The sequence below is a fragment of the Passer domesticus genome, chromosome 9 (assembly GCF_036417665.1).
Source record: "Passer domesticus isolate bPasDom1 chromosome 9, bPasDom1.hap1, whole genome shotgun sequence".
In the NCBI taxonomy this organism is placed as follows: Eukaryota; Metazoa; Chordata; class Aves; order Passeriformes; family Passeridae; genus Passer; species Passer domesticus.
This window is the reverse complement of record NC_087482.1, coordinates 682,057-702,531: the sequence shown is the minus strand read 5'-3', so window position 1 is coordinate 702,531 and position 20,475 is coordinate 682,057. Positions and strand designations below refer to the sequence as shown.

General features: G+C 47.7%; 1 protein-coding gene across 2 annotated transcripts in view; it reads right to left on the bottom strand.

Moving 5' to 3' along the window:
• Nucleotides 1-773: 773 nt before the first annotated feature.
• Nucleotides 774-20,475, bottom strand: part of PHF2 (PHD finger protein 2) — a 53,626-nt gene continuing 33,924 nt past the window's right edge. Inside the window, exons 6-22 of one of the 2 annotated variants that reach the window (XM_064431933.1) lie at nucleotides 19,590-19,776; nucleotides 18,868-19,030; nucleotides 17,935-18,022; nucleotides 17,271-17,377; nucleotides 16,883-16,974; nucleotides 16,389-16,478; nucleotides 15,267-15,629; nucleotides 14,349-14,468; nucleotides 13,667-13,785; nucleotides 13,151-13,329; nucleotides 12,872-12,945; nucleotides 11,441-11,598; nucleotides 6,815-7,092; nucleotides 5,766-5,861; nucleotides 4,785-4,894; nucleotides 3,374-3,635; nucleotides 774-1,881 (exon numbers count right to left, since the gene is read on the bottom strand). In XM_064431933.1, the coding sequence (XP_064288003.1) occupies nucleotides 1,793-1,881; nucleotides 3,374-3,635; nucleotides 4,785-4,894; nucleotides 5,766-5,861; nucleotides 6,815-7,092; nucleotides 11,441-11,598; nucleotides 12,872-12,945; nucleotides 13,151-13,329; nucleotides 13,667-13,785; nucleotides 14,349-14,468; nucleotides 15,267-15,629; nucleotides 16,389-16,478; nucleotides 16,883-16,974; nucleotides 17,271-17,377; nucleotides 17,935-18,022; nucleotides 18,868-19,030; nucleotides 19,590-19,776 (2,575 nt within the window). In that variant the 3' untranslated portion in view covers nucleotides 774-1,792. The remainder of the gene's footprint in view (nucleotides 1,882-3,373; nucleotides 3,636-4,784; nucleotides 4,895-5,765; nucleotides 5,862-6,814; nucleotides 7,093-11,440; nucleotides 11,599-12,871; nucleotides 12,946-13,150; nucleotides 13,330-13,666; nucleotides 13,786-14,348; nucleotides 14,469-15,266; nucleotides 15,630-16,388; nucleotides 16,479-16,882; nucleotides 16,975-17,270; nucleotides 17,378-17,934; nucleotides 18,023-18,867; nucleotides 19,031-19,589; nucleotides 19,777-20,475) is intronic. The other variant, XM_064431934.1, reaches the window with a different exon arrangement.

The window sequence follows — 20,475 nt, the reverse complement described above, 5'->3', positions numbered from 1 at the left end:
CAGGACCTTGTGGCAGCCCCGGGCTCCTGCGCAGGGAGGCTGGCACAGCGAGTGTCACCCCTTGTCCCGCCCTGGAAGGGAGCGGCAGCTCCGCGCTGGTTTTCCAGCTCCTCCGGCTGCAGCCCCGGGCTCTGCGTGCCCGCGGGGCTGGGGCAGAGCCGGCGCTGGGTGCGCGCTCCCTTCCCCCGTCACAGCGCATCCTCAGCTGTGCTCCTTGCGGGTCCCTTCCAGCTCGGGATATTTTATGATGAGCCAGGACTGCTGGCGTGTCCCCGAGCCGCAGGAGGTGCTCGGGAGGCTCCTTTCCGACGGGTCCCATTTTCCCGGCTGTTTGTGAACTGTGAACTCCCCCAGCTGGCGATAGCTCGATATCGCCACCAGCCACCGCAGCCCGCCCGAAATGTCCCTTCGGGGACGGCCTGCGAGGATTCCCCCGCGGAGCCGGGGATGGGCGCTCGGCCGCTCCGGAGCAGGGGCTGGGCCAGGGGCTGCTGCGGCCGTCAGAGGGGAACAGGCAACTGTGCAGGCGCAGGTGGCTCGGGCCACTGCCAGCACAAGGTGTCCAAGAGCAGGGAGCAGAGTGAGGGGTGGGAATGGCCTTCTTGCATGGCCCGATTCACCGGGGCTCCTCGCGGTGCTGTAGCAAGTATGGGGGTGGGTGACAGATGGGGCAGTGGCAGCAGAGCCACCCCCTGTCCCACCCTCAGGGACCCCTGGCTGCCTCCCCACTCCTCCTTCACCGACCCCACAAAAAGTCCAGGCCCAGGCAATTGTGTACAAAACCTGAAATAGTTTTACTTTGCTTTCTTTTTTTTTTTTTGCCTTTTTTTTCTTCTTTTTTTAAACTTTGCTCTAGGTTTACTTAAGATTTTGTGAAGTCGATACAAGAGCATTTGATATGAATCGGTAAATAAAACACCGTCATAGATAGATAGCCACGATAAACTTTGTTAGAAATGTACATGTCGCGAAAAAATAATAATACTAATAATAATAATCATAATCATAATAAAAAAAGCTGGCGCGACGCCCGGGCCTGCGTGGCCCTGTTGGCCCTGGTGGTGGCCCTGGTGGTGGCCCCGGTGGCCACGGCACACAGCGGCAGGTGGCTCTGGTTCCCCGCAGGCGCCGCGCCCCAGTAATGTGTGTATATAAACAAAGCCCATAAGAAATGTACAAATATAAAAAGCTACAAACATTAATAAATTACATCGTCACAAAACACGGAAACACTCCACAAGGTGCTAGTAAAATAACTGTCTCCCTCCTCGTACAAGAAGTTACGCAAAGAGCTGGTACCGGCGGGCAGCGCCCGGAGAGACCCTCCCCGTATAAAAACCCGGCGGTGGTTATTCCAAAAGCTATGTACAAGCTACATTCTAGGTAAAGGGGCCTGGCATGCGGCTGCGTGGGGCGGAGGCGGTGTCTGAAACGCGCCCGCCACCTCGCCGCCCCGCGCCTCGAGTCCTGCAGTCTCCTCCCGCCACGTGGCCTCGTGGCCCTTCCTGCTCCTGGCAGTGCCACCACAGCGGCTGCGGCCACCCGCCCTGCCCGCTCGCCGGGCGGGACGAGGGGCCCAAGGCCGGAGCTGGTGCTGGAGCGGGGGCCTGGCGCGCTCCTCCGTGGCCGAGATTAGTATTAACTTTTTGCGGCTAGTTGCTCTCAGCACTCTGAGAAAGGACATCTATATTAAAAAATATTTATAGCAGGATTCTGTACAGTCCGACCGCTGAAAGTTAAAGGGATTATTGTGGTGGTGGCCCAGAACTGGGTGGCAGTGTCCCCGGGGCCACTAGAGCAGCAGCTTCCCATTCCGGTGGATCTTCAGGATCTTGCCGAGCCGCTGCTTGGCCGTGGCCATCCCCTTCTTCGTACGCTTCCCTGGAAGGACAGCAGGGGTGGGGTGAGGACCCATGCCCACCCCACACCACCCCACAGGCACAGACCCTCCAACTGCCTCCTGCCTCCATGGCCCTGCTGCCAGCCCAGCCCAGCACCTTCAAGGACACCCACCAGCACCCCTCAGGAATGGGGCTGCTGGCCACAGGACAGGGCTTGGCTGGGAGCACAGCCCCTGGAGAGACAGCCCTGCTGAGCCGGAGCCCAGTGCACACCCACCCCCGTGGATACATGGGGACACCTGCTCTGGGGAGGCACAGCTCTGCTGGGCACCCTCCTGCCCCTGCAGTTCCAGCCCTGCTGCCCTGTGCCCTCACCTGCCCTGGCTTGCTGCTCATGGTCACCTGTTTGCCCACAGGGTGACAGCCAAACCCAGCCCCACCACTGCCATTCTGCTCCTCAGGGAGAGGCTGCACACACACGCAGACACACTGACACAGACACACAGACACATTCCCTACAGCTCTTCGCAGCTCCAGGCTCTTGGGCACACCTCTGCCTTGGACCTGTTTCCCACCATTTCACCACAAAAGCACAATTCCAAATACATTCTTTCCACTTGAGCTCTGCAGAGAGCCACAGGTACCACCAGCTCCTGGCAGGACCCCAGCCCCTACCACAGGCTACACACATCCTGCCCTATGGCCATCCAAGCTGCCAGGGTAGTGTGCACTACCTCTAATCTGCTCCACTCGAATACATGGAATTCAGGAAACATCTGCCACATTGCCTCACTTGTCCCTGGGGCCTTTCCCAGTGGGATCACACATAATTTTCACGCTATACAGTGCCTGCCCTACACACCTGCCTCAGTTACACTTCCTGAGTCAAGTTCAAATGGAGAGCAAGAGGTCCCAGCCCAGATTTTGGGACAGCCTCAGCTTTCTCACGCTTTCCCTATGACAGACAGCGAGCAACCTCTTCCTCTCTCCTGCCTTTGGTTGTAGTTGTGTTACTCCCAAGGTCTGATATTCCTCTGCTTCCTTGCAGCAACCCTCCAGAGAGATCTGCAGTGTGTCCTGCTCTACATGTCCTGGGAGGACTGTCCTCAGCTACAGTCAGCACAGAGCTGGTGTACAGCCACCACCAACACCACAGTGCCTGCCCCAGCCCTGGGCAGAACAGCCTTCATGGATGCTTCCTCCTCTGGCCAAGGCTCCACCGGCCAGGCTGTCTGGGATGTGGCCCTGCAGGCGCTCCTCCTGAGCTGTGGCCAGGTTGGGCAGCGCTCCTGCCAGTGATACCCCACATCCTGCAACCAACAGCCCAGCAGAGAAACTCCTACTTGGCCCCGCAGTGCCAGGAGAGTCAAGGCCACAGGCCCTATCTCTGACCAGATCTGACTTGCATCCGCACACCTGCGCCTGTGCATGCCCACACCACACACTGCAGTGGAGGCCCTGTGGAAGGCTCGGGTTCCACGGCCCTTCACCCTTCCCCACTCCTGCACCACAACCCGGGCGTTTCCTGGTACCTTTGGCGGAGGCATTGTTCTGCGAGGATGACGAGGGTCTCCTCTGTGTGAGGAAAACACCGGGTGCCATCGGCTGCGATCCCCTGTTAGGCTGGGCGACCCCAAAGGTGCTGGCCCCTGCGGTGTACTCGTGATCTGTGAGGCTGCTGGCCTGTGACTCCAGCTTCGGCTCGGGGGAGCTGCCTTCCTGAGCCTCTTTGCTTGCGTTGGGGGCTGACAGCTTCTTTTTGGTATTTTTTTTCTTCTTGCCTTTTTGTTCCTCCTTTAAAATGACAAAGATGAAGCTCAGATTAATCCCCAGAAGACCTTTAGCTAGGGCAAGGGCGAGCGGCGTTGCTTAGGGTCCTGATACAACGACACGCCAGGAGTTGGCCATGGACAAGCGCTCGGGGGCTGCTCCGACACGTCTGGCTCACAGCTGCACACACACGTTTGCCTCTCGTGCCTCTACGTCCTCGCTCTGTGCGGGGCCTCCTCGTTCCTTACCACTGCGGCGAGCGGGAGCCAGCGGGACCGCACCGACACCGCCCCGGCACAGCAGCGTGGTCAGCATGGGCAAATCTTTCCATCTTCCACAAAAACTGGCACCTCCTATCTTCGGGGATCTTCACACCCTCGCACAACAGCATGAAGGACATTAAACATCCCACTGATTCAGCCTCTGCTTCCTGCTAGGACACACACATCATCTCCTGACCTGTAACTGCACCTGGACATGCACACTGGGATGGCACTGCCACTGTCCTGTGGCCCTTGTCTACTTTCAGTTCCTTCTTCTTGAAACCCTGCCACCATCCTTAAAGCTCTTCTACTCAATAGTCCACATCGCAGAAGCCCAAGGCCACCACAACCTGCATCTCCACCAGCTGGCTGAGGTGCCTCACCAACCTCGCTCCAGCAGACCTTGTCACCTTAGCATCTCACCATGTCACCTTCACGGGGCTTCTCTGACCCCTTCAGAGACCAGACACTTACCAAACATCCAAACTGCCCCATTCCCTTTCCTAAACTGACCCTTTGCTGACAGTTCACCAATCCTTTGGAAGCAAACCTTGACACTTCCCAGCAGCCAATCTGCACAGACAGGCAATCACACCAGTCAGGCTCTCAAGTACACATCAAATACACTCCTTTGAGGCAGCCTTCTCCTGTTCTACCCCAGTAGCCATTCTCACCCCCTCGTCCTTCCCTGTGCTTTTCTCTGTCCCTTGCTACCCTGTGACATGCTCAGGTGTGTTGTGACACCTCTGGGCTTGGATCCCATTTCTTTCCCTGAGACTGCAGAGCATCGTGTCATTGGCAGGACCAAACACTAAGCAGGGCTGGCACAGCACTAGGCTTGGGCACAGCTCTGCTGCTGGGGACAGGGCTCTGCTTTCTGACAGCTCCTACTCTCCAGGCAACCTCTCACCTGCTGTGACAGCTTGGCGGCAGCGGCGGCGAGTCCAGTTTCGATGGAGGCGACTCTTGTGCCTTCTCGCACCGGTCTGTCCTGGCGGGGCACCGAGGGGCCAACCCGTGCTGCAGGGAGAGCAGAGGCAGGTGAGGGGCAGGAACATGCCCGTGGGAGCAGCAGAGCCACCACAGGGCAGCGGGCTCTGCCCTGCTCAGCCAGGAGAGATGGGGGCAGCCTCTGCCCTTCCCTTCCCCAGGTACAAGAGCCAACAGCCTCCCGGCAGGGTGGCACGGGCAGAAGCTGCTGATAGAGATGTCACACAGCTGAGCAGCTCCACAGCCACCTGAAGCCAAAGCCACGCAGGTTTGTGCCTACATCCTGGATTACGAGTGTTATCTCCGAAGTGACAATGCTCACCTGCAGCTGGGGGAGGACATGCAGGGCCACAAGCTGATGAGACCACCCATGAGCTGCTTGTCACAGCCAGCACACAAAGAGGGTGCCCTGCTCATGGACCACAGAGGTCAAAGGGGTCTAGGGGCCCTCTTGCCTGTCACTACCCCTGGTGAGCTCCAACAAACCCAGGGTAGACCAAACTCTTCCAGATCATGAGCTTCGGCTGAACCTGGAGGAGACTATTCCTGCTCTCTCTCACTATTCCCACAGTCAACCCTGAAATCCACAGCAATTCAGCTGTCCAGGACTTGATTCACTGTTACACCACTGCTATGGTGGCAACCAAATGATCTGTCACTAAGGGTGTGAGAAAAAATGAACCAGCCAAGGAATGACTTTCTCCTGCCAGCTGATTGCAGGAGGAAGGCTAAAACTGCTTGGCAGGAATCCCAGTGCCTGGATCACCCCCCACTGCCCTGGAAAGGGTTAACCTTCATGTGATAAAGAAATCACTAATTGTGTGTTACAGTTTCCACACTCCTTGAAAAATTTAGAGATTTGCATGACTTAGCCTGGGCAGCACAGACCACATCGACTTACCAGTTGGACTGTAAGGGGCATCATCCGAACTTTTCCTTTTCTTTGATCGGGACTTGAATACTGGATTATCTTCGTCTGATTCCAGAGAAGGGTAAACTACAGCAGGAAACAAAGGCAAGAGTTTCAGTTTAAGAAAAAGCTTTACCCTGCACAGAGGACCCTTGCTGCAGTGACCACAGGCATCACAGCTGCATGATCCCCAGAAGTGCCATTGAGCATTTCTGTCACAGCTGGGACACTCAGGGGACTTTCCTCTGCTCTCATCCACACATTACTATTGCGAGCTGCTGTCACTAAACTGTGACTGGCTCTCTATATTCCTCTAACAGAATATCCTGAGCTGCAAGGGAGCCAGAAGAATCAAGTCCAACTTGGTTGCCCAGTGAAGCTGTGTCTGCTCCATCTCTGCAAGTGTCCAAGGCCAGGCTGGACAGGGCTTGGAGCAACCTGATCTAGTGCCTGCCCACGGGAGAGGGTGGAACTAGATGGCCCTTGAAGGTCCTTTAAAACTTAAATCACTCTCTGATTCCATGATAATTATGGCAGAACTGATGTAACTGCTGTAAACTTTGTGCCCATTTCTGCTGCAGATGCTTGCCTTCTCTGCCAAAACTCAAAACAGCATTAGATCCCTTTTCCATGTACAAATTCAACTTCTCACTCCTCTCAACTGAAGGTTTAATTGCTACTGTGCAGACAAGGAATTTTCTGTTACAAGTAGCAGTACCTGACCCACATTTCTGGGACAGTCCCCCGTTTCTGGGTTGACTGCTGCAGTTTCGAGGGCTCTCCATGTTTCTTGAGAGTTTCTCATTGTGTCGCACCTCAAATCCAGCCTGCCTGGAGGCTGTGTGACCCTGGGCTCTGCAGCAGTCTGCTGTGACATGTCTTTGCTCCCTTTGGTGTGCAGGTCCCTGTTCCATGCACTGCTCCTGCGCACGCGTGGCTGATCCCAGGGTGGCAGAGAGGGAGGAAAAGCCCATGAGCAAAGGGACATTCACCAACAGGCAGCCCCAGGCACAGCCTCACTCTGCTTCCCTCCTACTCACCATAATCTGAGTCCTTAAAACAGGCATCCAAGTGATCCTGGTCCTCGTCATAATCCTCGATGTCGATGCTGTTCTTTGTGCTTTTCTTCAGGAGCCGTTTCCCAGCGTTTTTATTGCCACCACCACCAGTTTTCTTCAAGTTTTGTGTGGAGAAGGAGTTGTTCTTCGCCTGATTGGTACCCCACGACGTCTGCAGGCAGGACTCTGAGGCCTGGAGGTTTGCCATAGAGAGCATGCCCTGGATGGCTTCCTGCGTGCTGGGGGACGCAGGTGGCTGGCTGTGGGGCACACAAGAGATGCCAGAGCACTTAGTGATTCCAGAAACACCAACCCCTCACAGGCAGCCAGCTCCTGCCAGGCAGCTGTGCTAGCAGAGACCCCCTGATTCCTCTGAGTGGCTGCACATACCACCAGGGCCAGTGGGAAATTTTACAGGACAGGAATGCCACAAAGAGCACCTCAGATGTGGGGGTGATGGCCTAGGAGCCAGGGAGATGTGGGCAGGTCCCTGGGCTGTCAGCACTTTGGGCAGAACTCAGAAAACTTCCCAAAGCCCACAGCAGAATCCCTGACAGAGCAGTGTCTCTCTACCAACTATCATCATCATCACCCTCCTTTTCCTCCTCCTCCTCATCATCTTTAAATATCTATCTATCTATCTATCTATCTATCATCTATCTATCTATCTATCTATCTATCATCTATCTTTAATAATGTTATTTTTCTGTACTACCAAATCATCTTCCTCCTCATCATAATTTTTAATAGTATTATTTATAATCTACATTATCAGCTCCTGTGAAAGGAGAGCTTATGCATCAGCACTGGTGGGGGATGTAAAGGGGGCTCTACTCAAAACTGCCTGGAAGTTTTTGGTCCCTGTTCACATCATGGGCTGTCACCACTCCAGGAACTGCTGGAAATTAATTCTGAGACTGGCAGAAAGCATCATCCAGTATTTACAGAAGTTTGGAGTTTGGCAAGCTGTGAAATGCAAAAAAACCCTTGTGGCAATAATATTTGTTACACTTGTTACACTTGTTATACATTTGTTGTGCAACAGAAGCCACAAACATACAAGAAAATTAACAGCACCATGTCACTTTCTCCTACTTGAGCTTCATCTGGGCTCTGAATAGAGTAATGTACAAGACCATAAAGGAAGTTTCTGGGCACTAGTGGCATTAGTCATGATCCTGAAAATGAGTTAAGACTAATTCACAATTCAACAAACAGAAGAACATAAAAAAACTTATTTAGGAAAGTGTTATTTAAATCCCTCCAATATAATGCCTTCTCCTCTGCCTTCTTCCTGGCAAAGAAATATTTTAAATATCTACAAGGAATTATCATATTTTCTTCCAGCCTTTTTCCCTGAACTGTTTTTCCAAACACTGGACTCTCAAAACACTGCAAACAGACCATCAAATACTGACCACTAAATGGGCAAATCAGAGAGGAACTGCCTTAAGCAACACAAACTTCAACAAATAAATGGTGGGATATGATCAAAAACAGGGGTTCTGAGACTTAAACACCAACCTGAAGATGGGGAAATGTCTCAGAGCTGCACATGGGGCAGAGTGTTTCTCATTAGGGCATGTGCTTGGTGTGCTTCCATCAGGAGTATTTCAGCTTTCTAATCCAAAAAAATTCAAGAAGACTCAGGAAGCAATTTTGAAGCTCTGGAAGAGCCATATCCCCTTTCTGTAGCTTCAGCAATGATTTTTAAAAAACCACACTTATGAAAGTAAACTATCACTGAGTTACAATTATGGCTTAAAACCATTTTAAAAGCGCATTGGAGCAGGAACAAAGTGCTTCTGTCCCTGCTGTATCCCCACAGCCGTCTCCAAACACACAGGAGGTGGCACTGGTTGATGGCTCAGACCTGCCTCCAGCCTTGTTGTCCTGTCCTCGGGCTGACGGCTGCTCTCGTGGGTGCACAGAGAGGAGGACGCTCTAACAGACACGCTGGCAGTTCTCTGTGCCTTCATCCTGCTCGTGGCAGCCCGGGTGTGGCAGCAGGCCCAGGGCAGTGCCCGTCCCCTGTGCTGGCACTGCTGCGGCCCCACCTGGAACCCTGGGGTCAGCTTTGGGCTCCTCCTGACAAGAAGGACATTGAGGGGCTGGAGCGTGTCCAGAGAAGGGAGCAGACCTGGGGAAGGGGCTGGAACACCGGCAGTGGCTGAGGGAGATGGGAAAAGGGCTCAGGCTGAGAAAAGGAGGCTTAGGGAGACTGTGGTACCCAGGTTTGCCATTCTGTCCCTGACATGTCCCAGAGCATGTGGAGCAGGCAAACAGCTGTGTTGGGGACAGTGACAAGCACTGTTGGACTCAGGTTTTACTTCCTCGGTGGGTAGGGCACAGGAATGATCCCAGTACCCTCCATCATGCAGGATATTGTGTAGGGAGCCTGTGCCTTGCTCTTCATCACCAACTCTACCACTGCCATCTCTCTCACCCTCTCTAGGCAGATCATGTCCTTCCTTCCATCAGCAATTACTGAGTCTCCTACCAGTATCCTCATATGTAGAAACTGAATTTATAATATTTCAGAAGAGTATTACTGATTGAGAGGTGGCTCTGGAGAAGTCACAATTGTATAAAATGAAAGAACTCAAACAATTTCAAGCACAAACCCAGTGTTATCTTCCATTTTTGAGTCAGACCTGGACACGAGTAATTTTGCTCCTTTCAAGATCAGGTGAAGACCAGCCCTCCAAGCTTTTTGCATATTCCCTTTCAGTTCTTTCAGTCTGTTCCCACACTCACAGCAGCCTTTCTGCAGGAGCTCTGTCCTTCCCTCTCCCTGTCTTGCTGACACACACAGTTGAGCTGCAGCTCTCTAGAGCACTCCAGGTAATGCCATCAGGGCCTCTGGGGTGGCCAGCTGGCAGTGACAGCTCAGTGTTTTACAGAATAAAGCTTGCCATGGTTCAGATAAGGCCACTATCACAAAAAGTCCTGACCTGCTTCCCAGTGCCTGGGAATCCAGCACTGTTCTGACAGGGATGCAGGCACTGACTGCTTGTGTGGGAGGAGATCCCACAGTGACACAGGGCTGCTCCACAGCATCCACAATATACACATACAGACCTATAAATACACACATTCCCTACCCTTCATCTGCCCTGCAAGCAGAGAAAGGTGGGAATTGTTCCTGAGAGTCAGACATGACCGCACTGGCCTCATGCTGGGACGCAGCGTGTTTGCATATCGCGTTTCTTCTGCTTCATTTTCAAAAAGACCACGTTATGGCCATTTGAAAAGCCAAATGTAATTATGAAATGAAACACAGTAATTACATTTACATGGGGCTTTTTCCAATCAAGGTGCAGCGCACACTGCCAAAACCCAGTGTTTATCCCAGAGCCAGCATTGATGTGACACACTCCTCCTGAACACCCCACACAGAGCAGTAACTCAGCCGAGTCTGGGGTGGGACTTTGATTTCAGAAACCACAGAGCCTTCAAACACCCTGGGTACAGCGCCCAGGCTCAGGGGGGAAAGCAAAGGCCTGGGTTTAACCTCTGTTCTGGTTTAACCCCTTGCAGACAGCAAAACAGACCCTGAGCAAGGCAGACAATTGTCAAGGACCATTTCAAAGCATGCAGTGAGCTGTGTTATCCACAGAATGGCCAGCAGTGTACACAGGGCCAAGGAAGACTTCTTTGAGTTCTTATAATAGTTGATAATTTTTCTTTTTTATAGCAAACTTCCAGCATGGAAGTTATATTAACCCAGCAACTTTATGACAGTATCAGACACACCTAACTACTTTTTGCTGTGTCTAATCCTCTGCTAAAATGAAACTGTAAAATCAACATAAACACTCTTATTATGGACCATAATGCAGAAAGGAAAAGGAATTCACAGGGATGGTGTCAAACAGACAAGTGTTAATGTGATTATTTCTTTCCACCTCTCACTGTTTGGATCACTGAAGGATCTGGTGCTGTACCTTACTGGCCATAGCCCAAAACATCCAGTGTCAGTTTGCATGTTCCACATAAAACACCACTAAGCCCAGGCAGACATTGCCATTTCAGATACAGAAGTGCCCATGAAAGAGTGTGCATTTTTCCCCCAAGCCTTATTTTTTGGTGAGAAGAAGAATGAGAACCACAGATGGGAGGGAGGGAGGGAGGGAGGGAGGGAGGGAGGGAGGGAGGGAGGGAGGGAGGGAGGGAGGGAGGGAGGGAGGGCAGACAGTTTCCTATATCCTTTTTATAAACACCCAGCATTTGTAGCACCTTAGAGTTCCTTACGGGAGAAATGCTGGCCACTGAGATAACTTTATTACAATCTCACTACATTAAAAACCTTAATTCTCACCCTCAAGCTGCAGTCACTGAACTCTCTCCTTGTTTTGAATTATTAATCTATTACAGCATTATTGCTAAAACTGACCTTCAGCATCTACAGATGTGAAACCCTCCATTTGTTCAAATTATACCTCCAAAATCTTTCCTCCCTCTCCCTCCAGATTGCAGGATAATGGAAAATTTGCTTACTGGAGATAAAGCAGTTGCCAAGCTGCAAAATTCATTCTTACTCACACACAATCACAAAAGGGCAATTTTGTTCACAGGAAAGAGGGAAAAGCATCCCCTGGTGCATACCTGTTGGTGTTATACTCTAAACCCCCAACTTCCTTGCTTGCCTGCAAAAGATCAAGAATTCCTGCTGAACTTCCACTCTCTTTCTTTACTTTGGAATTGCGTCCTGGCTTTGCCTCTGTGTCAATGTGAAGCAAATCTTCATCTGATGAGTCCTCGCTCTGCAAAAACAAGGAAAGGGCTAAAAAAGGTGGAAACTCAATGAGCTGGTGCCCAAGAACAGCACGGTGATTTCTGCAGCCTGCTGCTCCTGCAAAGACACAGGCCTAGCCTTTGGAATTTGCTTTATTTAAACTACACAAAAAACAAACAAACAAAAAAACCCAAAAAAACCAAAAACAAAACCAAAAACAACAACAAAAAAAATCCAAAAACCCCAAAAAACAAACAAAAAGAAAAACAAAAACCACCAAAAACAATAAAAAACCCCAAAAAACCCAACAACAACAACAACAACAACAACAACAACAACAACAACAACAAAACCCTAAAAAAAAACCAAACCCAACCCAAAACCATGGCAAAAATCCATTTCCTTGTAGCCTGTAGGCATGGTAGGTTTTTCTTTTCCTGTCCAAAGCTTTGAGATCTGACTGATCCTGTTCATGGGATCAATTCCCTTTAGCAGTGGTGTTTCCATCCCCACAGGAGCAGAGTGGGAGGATCAGGCAGAGAAATGGGACAGACATGTGGAACAATGCCATGTTGGGCTCTGGAAGGGAGTTGCCTACATCTGGCCCTCTCTCTGGGGCTGAGATTTCTAGCCACTGTAGTCTGGTGCCTAAGAAAACAAGTTCTTCCCCGCTTCCTGCCCTGCCTTCAGGCTGCTACAGCACCAGCCCTTATTGCTGTGGGTGCCAGTCTTGTCTCCAGGGACTCTCTCCTTAGGCTCCTGCACATGGAGACACCCCCAGCCCCAGACCTCTGGTACTGACTCAGACAGAAGTCTGTACTTCCTCCTGAACGTCCCAGACACAAATCAGGGTGAAAACAACTCCATAGTACTGAAGGCCAAGCACTTTGGTCATCTTTGGCTCTGTCTTAACAAACTATTTTGCTTTTTCTGAGTTATTCTTGTACTATAATATGAATTTGTATTAACCACAGTTGGGCAAAACATTTAATTTTAATGTAATTTGATTTCCAGCATTGAGTTTCAGACACAGGGCACACTCACACCTGGGCCATGCCATCCTGCAGGTAAGCTCCACCCAGGCTCACTGACACTGCAGGGACTGGGCTGGGCTCACCTGGGTTAGGAGTGTTCCAGAGCTCAGCCCATAATGGGCAGAGAGGCTCTGCCAAGTGGCACAAAACAAACACTTGAGTTGCTACATCACAGGAAGAGAATCACTGAACGGTTTGAGTTGGAAAGGACCTTAAAAACATCGTGTTCTAGGTGTGTCTCCTTGAGAAGGTACAATAACCTCATACCTTGTATGGTACTGACTCCACCTTTGGCTTCTTAACAGGAGTGTGATGCAGGGCTTCCTTTTTATCTGATAAAACTGAATCAATAAAAAGAAACAAAAAGTCATATTTTTTCCCCTTCATAAACCAGCCCTCTTATTCCACTCACATTTGACTGATAGGTAAGACATGGCTTTCTTTATTCTAAATCACATAGTTTTTAAAGATTATATTGATTGTATTGGACAACCAGCACCTAAGATTTTGTTGAGCAGGTAAAGATAAACCAGGAAATATCCTTACAGGGCAGTTCTCTTTTTGCAGTGTTTTTCTTTCTTCTGATTGGAAACTCATCAATTTTTAGTTCACCATCATCTGACACATATTCATATTCATCCCGTACAGGTTTGGCTTTGTCCTCTTTAAAATTCTGCAGTGACCCAAACACGCTGGTATTCAGATGAGTTTTGACTCCCTTTGAACTGAAAAAAAAATATTTACAAATCAGTAACAACACTCTGAGTAGAAAACAGCTTGTGACTTGACAGACAATGAGTACCTCTGTGCAGAAATCTCAGTCAAACTGAATTCCTTCAGGGGTGCCAAATCAACTAGAATAATTTTACAAACACATTTCTGAACGTCCAATTTATATCTCAAAATAGGACTCTGACTAGAGCACTAGAAGAAGTTTTAATGATAGGGTATTTTCTACATTGACCAGAAAGGCAGGTTTTCATGATCTTGTATTAAAAAATATAAATAATGACTTTTTAATTTCCTTTTTCAGTTGATGTGTGTTGTCATATTTTTACTTACCCAAGCAACTTCTTATTAGAGAAAGAGAATGTGAATTTGTTGTCTTTATTGCCTGATAAAGGTGTCTTTTCCGATTTGTGTTCCTCTTCCATTTTTAGAAGTGAATCAGGTTTACTGTTCTGAAAGGCAAAAGACCAAACCGAAATAAATAAATCAGTTAAATGAGTCCTTTATGTTTCAGCTTCCCAGGTACCCTCAGAATCTAAGCCTGTTAAATTTTCTCTTATTAAAAACCCTATCAAATCTTCCCTGCAGACAAAATGTTCTATTCTGTGGGTGAATTTCACTCACACTGCATTATCCTTCAAAACAGGCAAGCTTTTAATCCATAGGCCATAATTCAGATTTCATTAACTCTAATCTTATGCCATGAAAATTAGTTATTGATTATTAGCTATTAGTTAGTTATTGATTTCTCATTAGTTATTGATTTCAGACTTAAACTAGTAGGACTGTGTCAGAGCAAGAATCACACTGAACCATCTCACTCTATGGACAAATGGAAATTCAGCACATGCTTTTGAAGAATCCATCCACCCTCTCTTCCTTTAGCAGGGATTATTTGATATTATTAATTCCCTTTTCTTTGGGAACCGAAAATTGGCTCCTTGTTCTCTCCGCTTAGACAGAGCCACAACCCTTGGCTTATCATCATGTGGCAGAATTTAAAAGGAGACATTACCTTGTATTTCCATTTGGCTTCTGTTTTGCTTTTATTTTGCTCTCGAACTTCAAATTTCTCCACCTCATTCTGTTTGCTCGCAGATTCCTTATTGGGAACATTTAAAACATTCTTTGCAGCCTGGGAAAAAAGTCAGGAAAAAGTCCTCTGAATGAGGATGGAGTGCTGGCATGTCAGAAACACAGGCTTTATGTGGGAAGTAACATGACATATTTTTGAAAACTCCCATTTATTCTTTTTGAATCCCAATTTGAGGTTCGATCAAATATTGCTCCTTCAGAGTGCGTAGAGTAGCAGCTGCACTTCTCCTTGATACACCAATACTCTCCGCTCTCTGTCTGTCACCTCATAACAGGTTTCACAAACTGCACACAGACTCTTAGAACTTCAGAAACATTTTAGGAAAGATTTTTCTTCATAAACATGGATATTTCTTCACAAACAGCATACAACAATTCCTCTGTCAGAGCCTTGATGGATCCTGGCCCCTACTGAAATCAGTAGCAAAATTCATGCTGAATTACAGGGCATCAGAATTAAAGGACGTCAAAAAGAAACTTTTTTGTCCTACATGGGCAAAAGTGGAAGAAAACTATTGTTCTGTTTCCAGTCACCCATTCTAGAGTAACATTTCAAGCAAATGAGATACTTTAGAAATAAGTTCTTCCATGACAGACACCTTTTGATACCAGTGGGTTTCTGGGAGGCTTCACATCAATGAATAACCAGCAAAGAGTCAAATCAAACCCAGCAGCTGGGTAAGAGAAGGGCAATGAGGCAGCAGTTACAAACCCCTCCTTTGCTTCTGCAGAGCCAGGCTTTCACAATGTGTGCACATATTACTTTTGCATGAGACTTACAGAGTGATTTTGTCTCTCTGAGGGTGGGAGAAGAGGGAGAGGTTAAAACATGACTCACCTTCCCCTTCTTTGGCGTCTCAATCTTGGTCAGAGCCTCCTTTGTGTGTGCCTCCAGCAGGTCGAGGTTGGGGATGGCTGGTGGAGGGCTCTCCTTTGCCTTCTTTCCTTTCTTTTTGCCTTCTCCCTTCACTTTCGGTGTTTTGGGAGGTTTGGGGGGTTTGGGAGGCTTCGGGGGTTTGGATGGCTTGAGTTGTTTGGGGGTTTTCACAGTTTTGGGAGTCTTTTTTTTAGGAAGCTTTTCTAGAGGTGGGGGCGGAGGGGTGACTTGGACGGGCGACGGAGCCTCCTCCTTCTCCACAGGACAGATCTCCTCAGCTGTGGGGTTGGCACTCAAGTCTGCTTTGCTGGCCTTTGAAGCATTCTGTGGTTTGGCACAAAGCACAAGGTGTTCAGACACACCTGTCCTGATTTTGATATTCACCTGCACCCTCTGTTAGGTGGGGAAACCACCCCAAAGATGCCCAGATTTGTGGTGGAGAGGATCTGCAGCACAGGTCAGTCTGACCGAGGAATGAAGATCCCATCATGGCCACAATTACACCCTGCTCACCAATCCCCACCCCCAGTTCCCACCTCCACATTCCCCAAGCCTGGTCTCCAGAGGCTTGGTAGGGAATGTAACCCTCTCTGGGTTGTACCCTCATGTGGCCTGACCACATAGGATGGAGAAAATGAACAGCCTTCTGCTTAAAATGCTGATTGGCTTCAGCAAAACCCCTTTCCATTCAATTCTGATGTGATAAATATATCAGAATCACATTTCATGCCCTTGGGAAAAATTAGCAGTAATATAGCTGTCCAATTAAAATTAACACAGACTAATTAAAAATAAATTATTTTCTGCTTAACTTGCTATTCTGACAATCAGACAACTTAAAATACTACATCAAAGAGGATCAAAGAACATTATAGGTTTCAGTTTTAAGGTCTCGGATTTGGTTAGGAAAAGGGTGGAATGCAGCACAATGTCTTCCTGAAGGGGCTGAGCCAGTTGTGGTCACCTTTTGCTGTCACACATCTCGACCCGGCTGGAGTTGGTACCACACTCAATGGGTGATACCTCCATGCATTTTACAGCCTGAATGCCCAATACAGTAAATATTATAAAAACAGCACAAACCTCACTTAATCTTATTTCTTTGGCAAGGTCCTTGATAAGTTGTGCTGGTTTGAAGTTTTCTGGCAGTTCATCTTCATGCTCTGCTAAAGCCTAAAACACAAGAAAAGCCAAATTGCTGTTTCTGTGCAAGTTATCTTCAAAAAATTTTTTTTAAATCCCTCTTGAAGTGACTTGTCTGTATTTTTTCCTATGTATTTAAATCAATCTTGACTTCATTAGAAATTCAAATAAGAAAAAAAAGGACTTTTTTCCTATTCTGCATGTTATTGTAACAAGTTGTCCTGAGAGAACAACAAATCAATCATCTTTTTTCAGGTATTATTTCATTTTCACAACTGCAACATCACTTTGCTCACCCCGCCATTCTCCCAGCTCCTTCTCTTTGGCGTCTTAGAATTGCATGCTTTGCAATGGAGATGTTATTTGTTCCACAATTTCCTCTCTGCTCTAGCAACAGACAAACACATAATATTTATCCATGCTGCCTCTCCTACCTGTTTTTTAGTCCACGACCTGAAAGCACCATTGAGAATCTTTGCTCCCTGAAGGAGATGAGCAGGTGGTTGTTGTCCAGCTTTATGCAAACCTAAGCAAAGAAAAAGACCAGTATCATTCAACCACTGACAGCTACAGTTGTTTATTGAAAGCATTTAATTTGAAAATTCTAACTGGGAAAGCTGAAGTTAACTCTTTGAGAGTTGATCCCCACAAATGAATCCCTACTACAACCTAAAGGTAATAAGCAGTGCTTTCATTGTGCCCCAAATCCAGCTAAGCCTTCCTGCCCTGTGCTCCTGTCAGTTATGGCTACTGAAATGCAGGGCAACTGTTCTCAGATCCCAAAGCTGAGCCACCAGGGTGGGCAAAGAAATGTAGTTTTACCTTTGAATTTCTCTAGTAGATGCTTCCCCATATACCAACACGCCGTTTCAAAGTTGGGAAACTGGGTCAGACTGACAATTTTCAATCTCCTTTCTACTTCATATGCCCTGCAAGATAAAGCCACAGGAATCTGAGCATGGCAGAGCACGAGTGTGTCACAGAAGTGCCAGGGTCACTTTGCAGTGGGTCACCTCTTTGTCCTGCTGCCACGTAGGCTGGCCTCAGGCCAAAAGCAAAACATTACAGCACTGGTAAAATACTGAGATACAGATGTATGATGGTTTTATTGCACTATTTGCCCAGAATCAGTAAAGAACTCGTTGCATTGTCTTACACTGGGCAAAGAGCCCAGCTGAGCATGTGGGGGTTGATCCAGCAGCGAGTGGCAGGTGCCAGGGTAAAGCTCCAGGCAGTGTGTAACTGTTCTGCCTTCAGGATGTGGCCACATCAATCCAGGCACCTCAGGCATTCTCCTGTGCCTTGTCGACAGGTGTAAGGACAGCTCAGGATAAGTCAGCACGAGGGAATATGGTCAGAGGGGACAAAGGTGGGTGCACCAGCCAAAACTGCCCAAGAGCTACACCAGCATTACTGTCAGTGATCCTTATTACTGATTTATTTTAAAATGAGCTCTACATAACTTTAGACTTTAAAGACAGATTACCTCATCTGCATTTCCACGCTTAGACTGTGTAGAAAATGTCCCGCAAAGGCCAGGCAGTCTACTGGTGTTAGAGTTGCATAAATCCAGCCTAAAAGAGAGAGAAGAGTCCTCAAGACAAGAACTCGAAGGCTATTAGCACAGACTTCGATCCCAAATGATATCTACACTTCACTGAGCACCTTGCTCCATAGGTACCCACACAGCCCAGCCCCAGAACCACACACACTTGGAACAAAGCTGCTTCTGGTCCCATCTTTGTTTTGCTACATAATGGCAGCTGCTTTCCTGTCTCCACAAAGACCTGAAACAGCCCATGACATGCTTTATCACAGTGTCAGAATCAGGTGTTTTCTAAATATGTATTTTCATACAAAAATCTACTCAAGTTTGTGAATCTCTGTAAACTGCTCTGTATTTGTTCCACCATCTGCTCCACAGAGGGTCAGAAGAGAAACACTTTCCACTTCTTACACCCAAGGTAAAATTCAAGTGCATAAACATTTGGTGCAAGAATCTACTCACACACAGTGACCTGTAGTTCCTTAGTGTCACAGGGGATTAAGGGGTGACAAGGATTTGGGGGTGTCATGGTCAGAATGCATGGTCAAATTCACTCCATATAAATTGTCTGTTAAATGTCAGAAAGCACCAATGACATGGTGGATACAGAAAGAGAACTCATGGGTTACTACAATCCAGCTAGACCATGAGTGGAACACTCTTCCTACAAGTTTAACTTTTAAAAGGCTGCTAAAATATTAATAGAAAGCAGTAAAAGTTGTGATTGTTTTGTTTGTAAGCACATGAAATAAAACCTCTACTGAGAATTAGACTCCATACTTTGTCAGAGAGAGTTGTCAAATCCCACCCCTCTGACATTTTGGATGTGCTACTCCAGAGGGTGAGGAAAGCCCTCCTCCCCCCCTCACCCACCTGATGGGATGAAGAGTGTCTGGCCTTGCTTAACAGTGCATTTGTAACATTTGTCTACTTGGTCTGCAAAAAACATCTCACTGTGATTTGCTGCTGACTGCCAGCGTTCATACAGAGAAATATTTGCAGAGGCTGGTTTGATGAGATAAAAGATCTTTTCTCCCTGAATTAGAAATATAAAATTAGCAATGAGCAGCCAAATCAAACAACACTGCACTGGCACACACACACACAAAGACACACACACACACACACACAAATAGTTATCTAAATACACATGTATGTGTATTTTGGCGGTGTTTAAATCAAATTAATTTGTCAGCTTTTTACAGAAGGGCTGAAATAATTAAATCACACCTGACCATATCTGCTCAGATTTGTGGGAGTGACGGTACAAAAGGTTTACAGTGCCGCGTTCCATCATGCCGCAAAAATAGGACATGGTATCTTTAAGGCCTAGGGTGATGTATGTGCAGAAGGCACTAAACAAATACAAAAATCCTAATAGTGAGAAAATACACAGAGGACTTCCATGCTCCAAGCCTTTTCTCACTCAGGAGACCCTGGCACCTCTGGGAGGGCGCTCAGAGCAGTAAAGGCTCACATACAACAGGCCAACGACGAAAAAACCCGAGAGCTGAATTTTGGAGAGAATTCTATATGGCCTTCGTGGATAAAATGGAGTTTGTTACTAGCTACACCTGAGAGCCAGGCTCCCTCACCTTCAGCACGTGGTACCAGGCAGAAGCTCCCCCAGAGTCTATGTGGAAGTCAGTGTAGCTGTCTTTCACGCAGATCAGGCAGTACTTGGTCACTTTGGGTTTAGCCAGCAGAGCATCGTCAGGCCAGTAATTTTCCACCCAGGACAGCTTCTTAACGATATCAGGAGGCTCTACAAAGCTGGACATCCTTACAGACAGAGTGGAGAACAGACAGGCAGCTTTTAAAACAGAGCACCAGGACCCTGGTACAGCAAGAAGCAAGTGTGACAAATACTTGCATGGCAAACTGGAGCAGCTCCTCTTGTGGTAGTGGAACTGCTCTTCATTCAGAAAATTAGGGAAAACTGTTTACAGACAGAGATTTAAGGTTTTTCAAGTGTGAAGACTTAACAACAATCCTTTGCCTTCTTTCAGCAGTATAATCTATGATCAAATATGTGCTGGTTGTAGTTTTCCAGCCCCTGCTACACAGGCTCAGGGACCACACTGCTGTGATCACAGTCACCTTCCCAGCCCCCTCCAGAACAGAAAGTGAAATGTGTGCACTTGGACAGAAATCCCCTGGTAAACTGTAAAAATTAGCAAGTCAAGCTTAATATTAATACTCCAAATAACAACAACATTAATGCTTGTTGATAAATAACTCTTGATCTGATGCTGAAAATCAGCAATCTTCTTTAGATGGAGTAAATTATATTCAAAGCTCAGAAGAAGGAAAAAGTCTAGTTTGGGTTGATAATGTGAATATATTTAAAATATAAGACAGATAATACATATTTCTATAATTAATATGAATTAATCTATTTATGTACATTAAGAACATACTCTTACTGCATATGTATCTAAATTTATACCACATATTATCTTCATTCACACTGAACATACG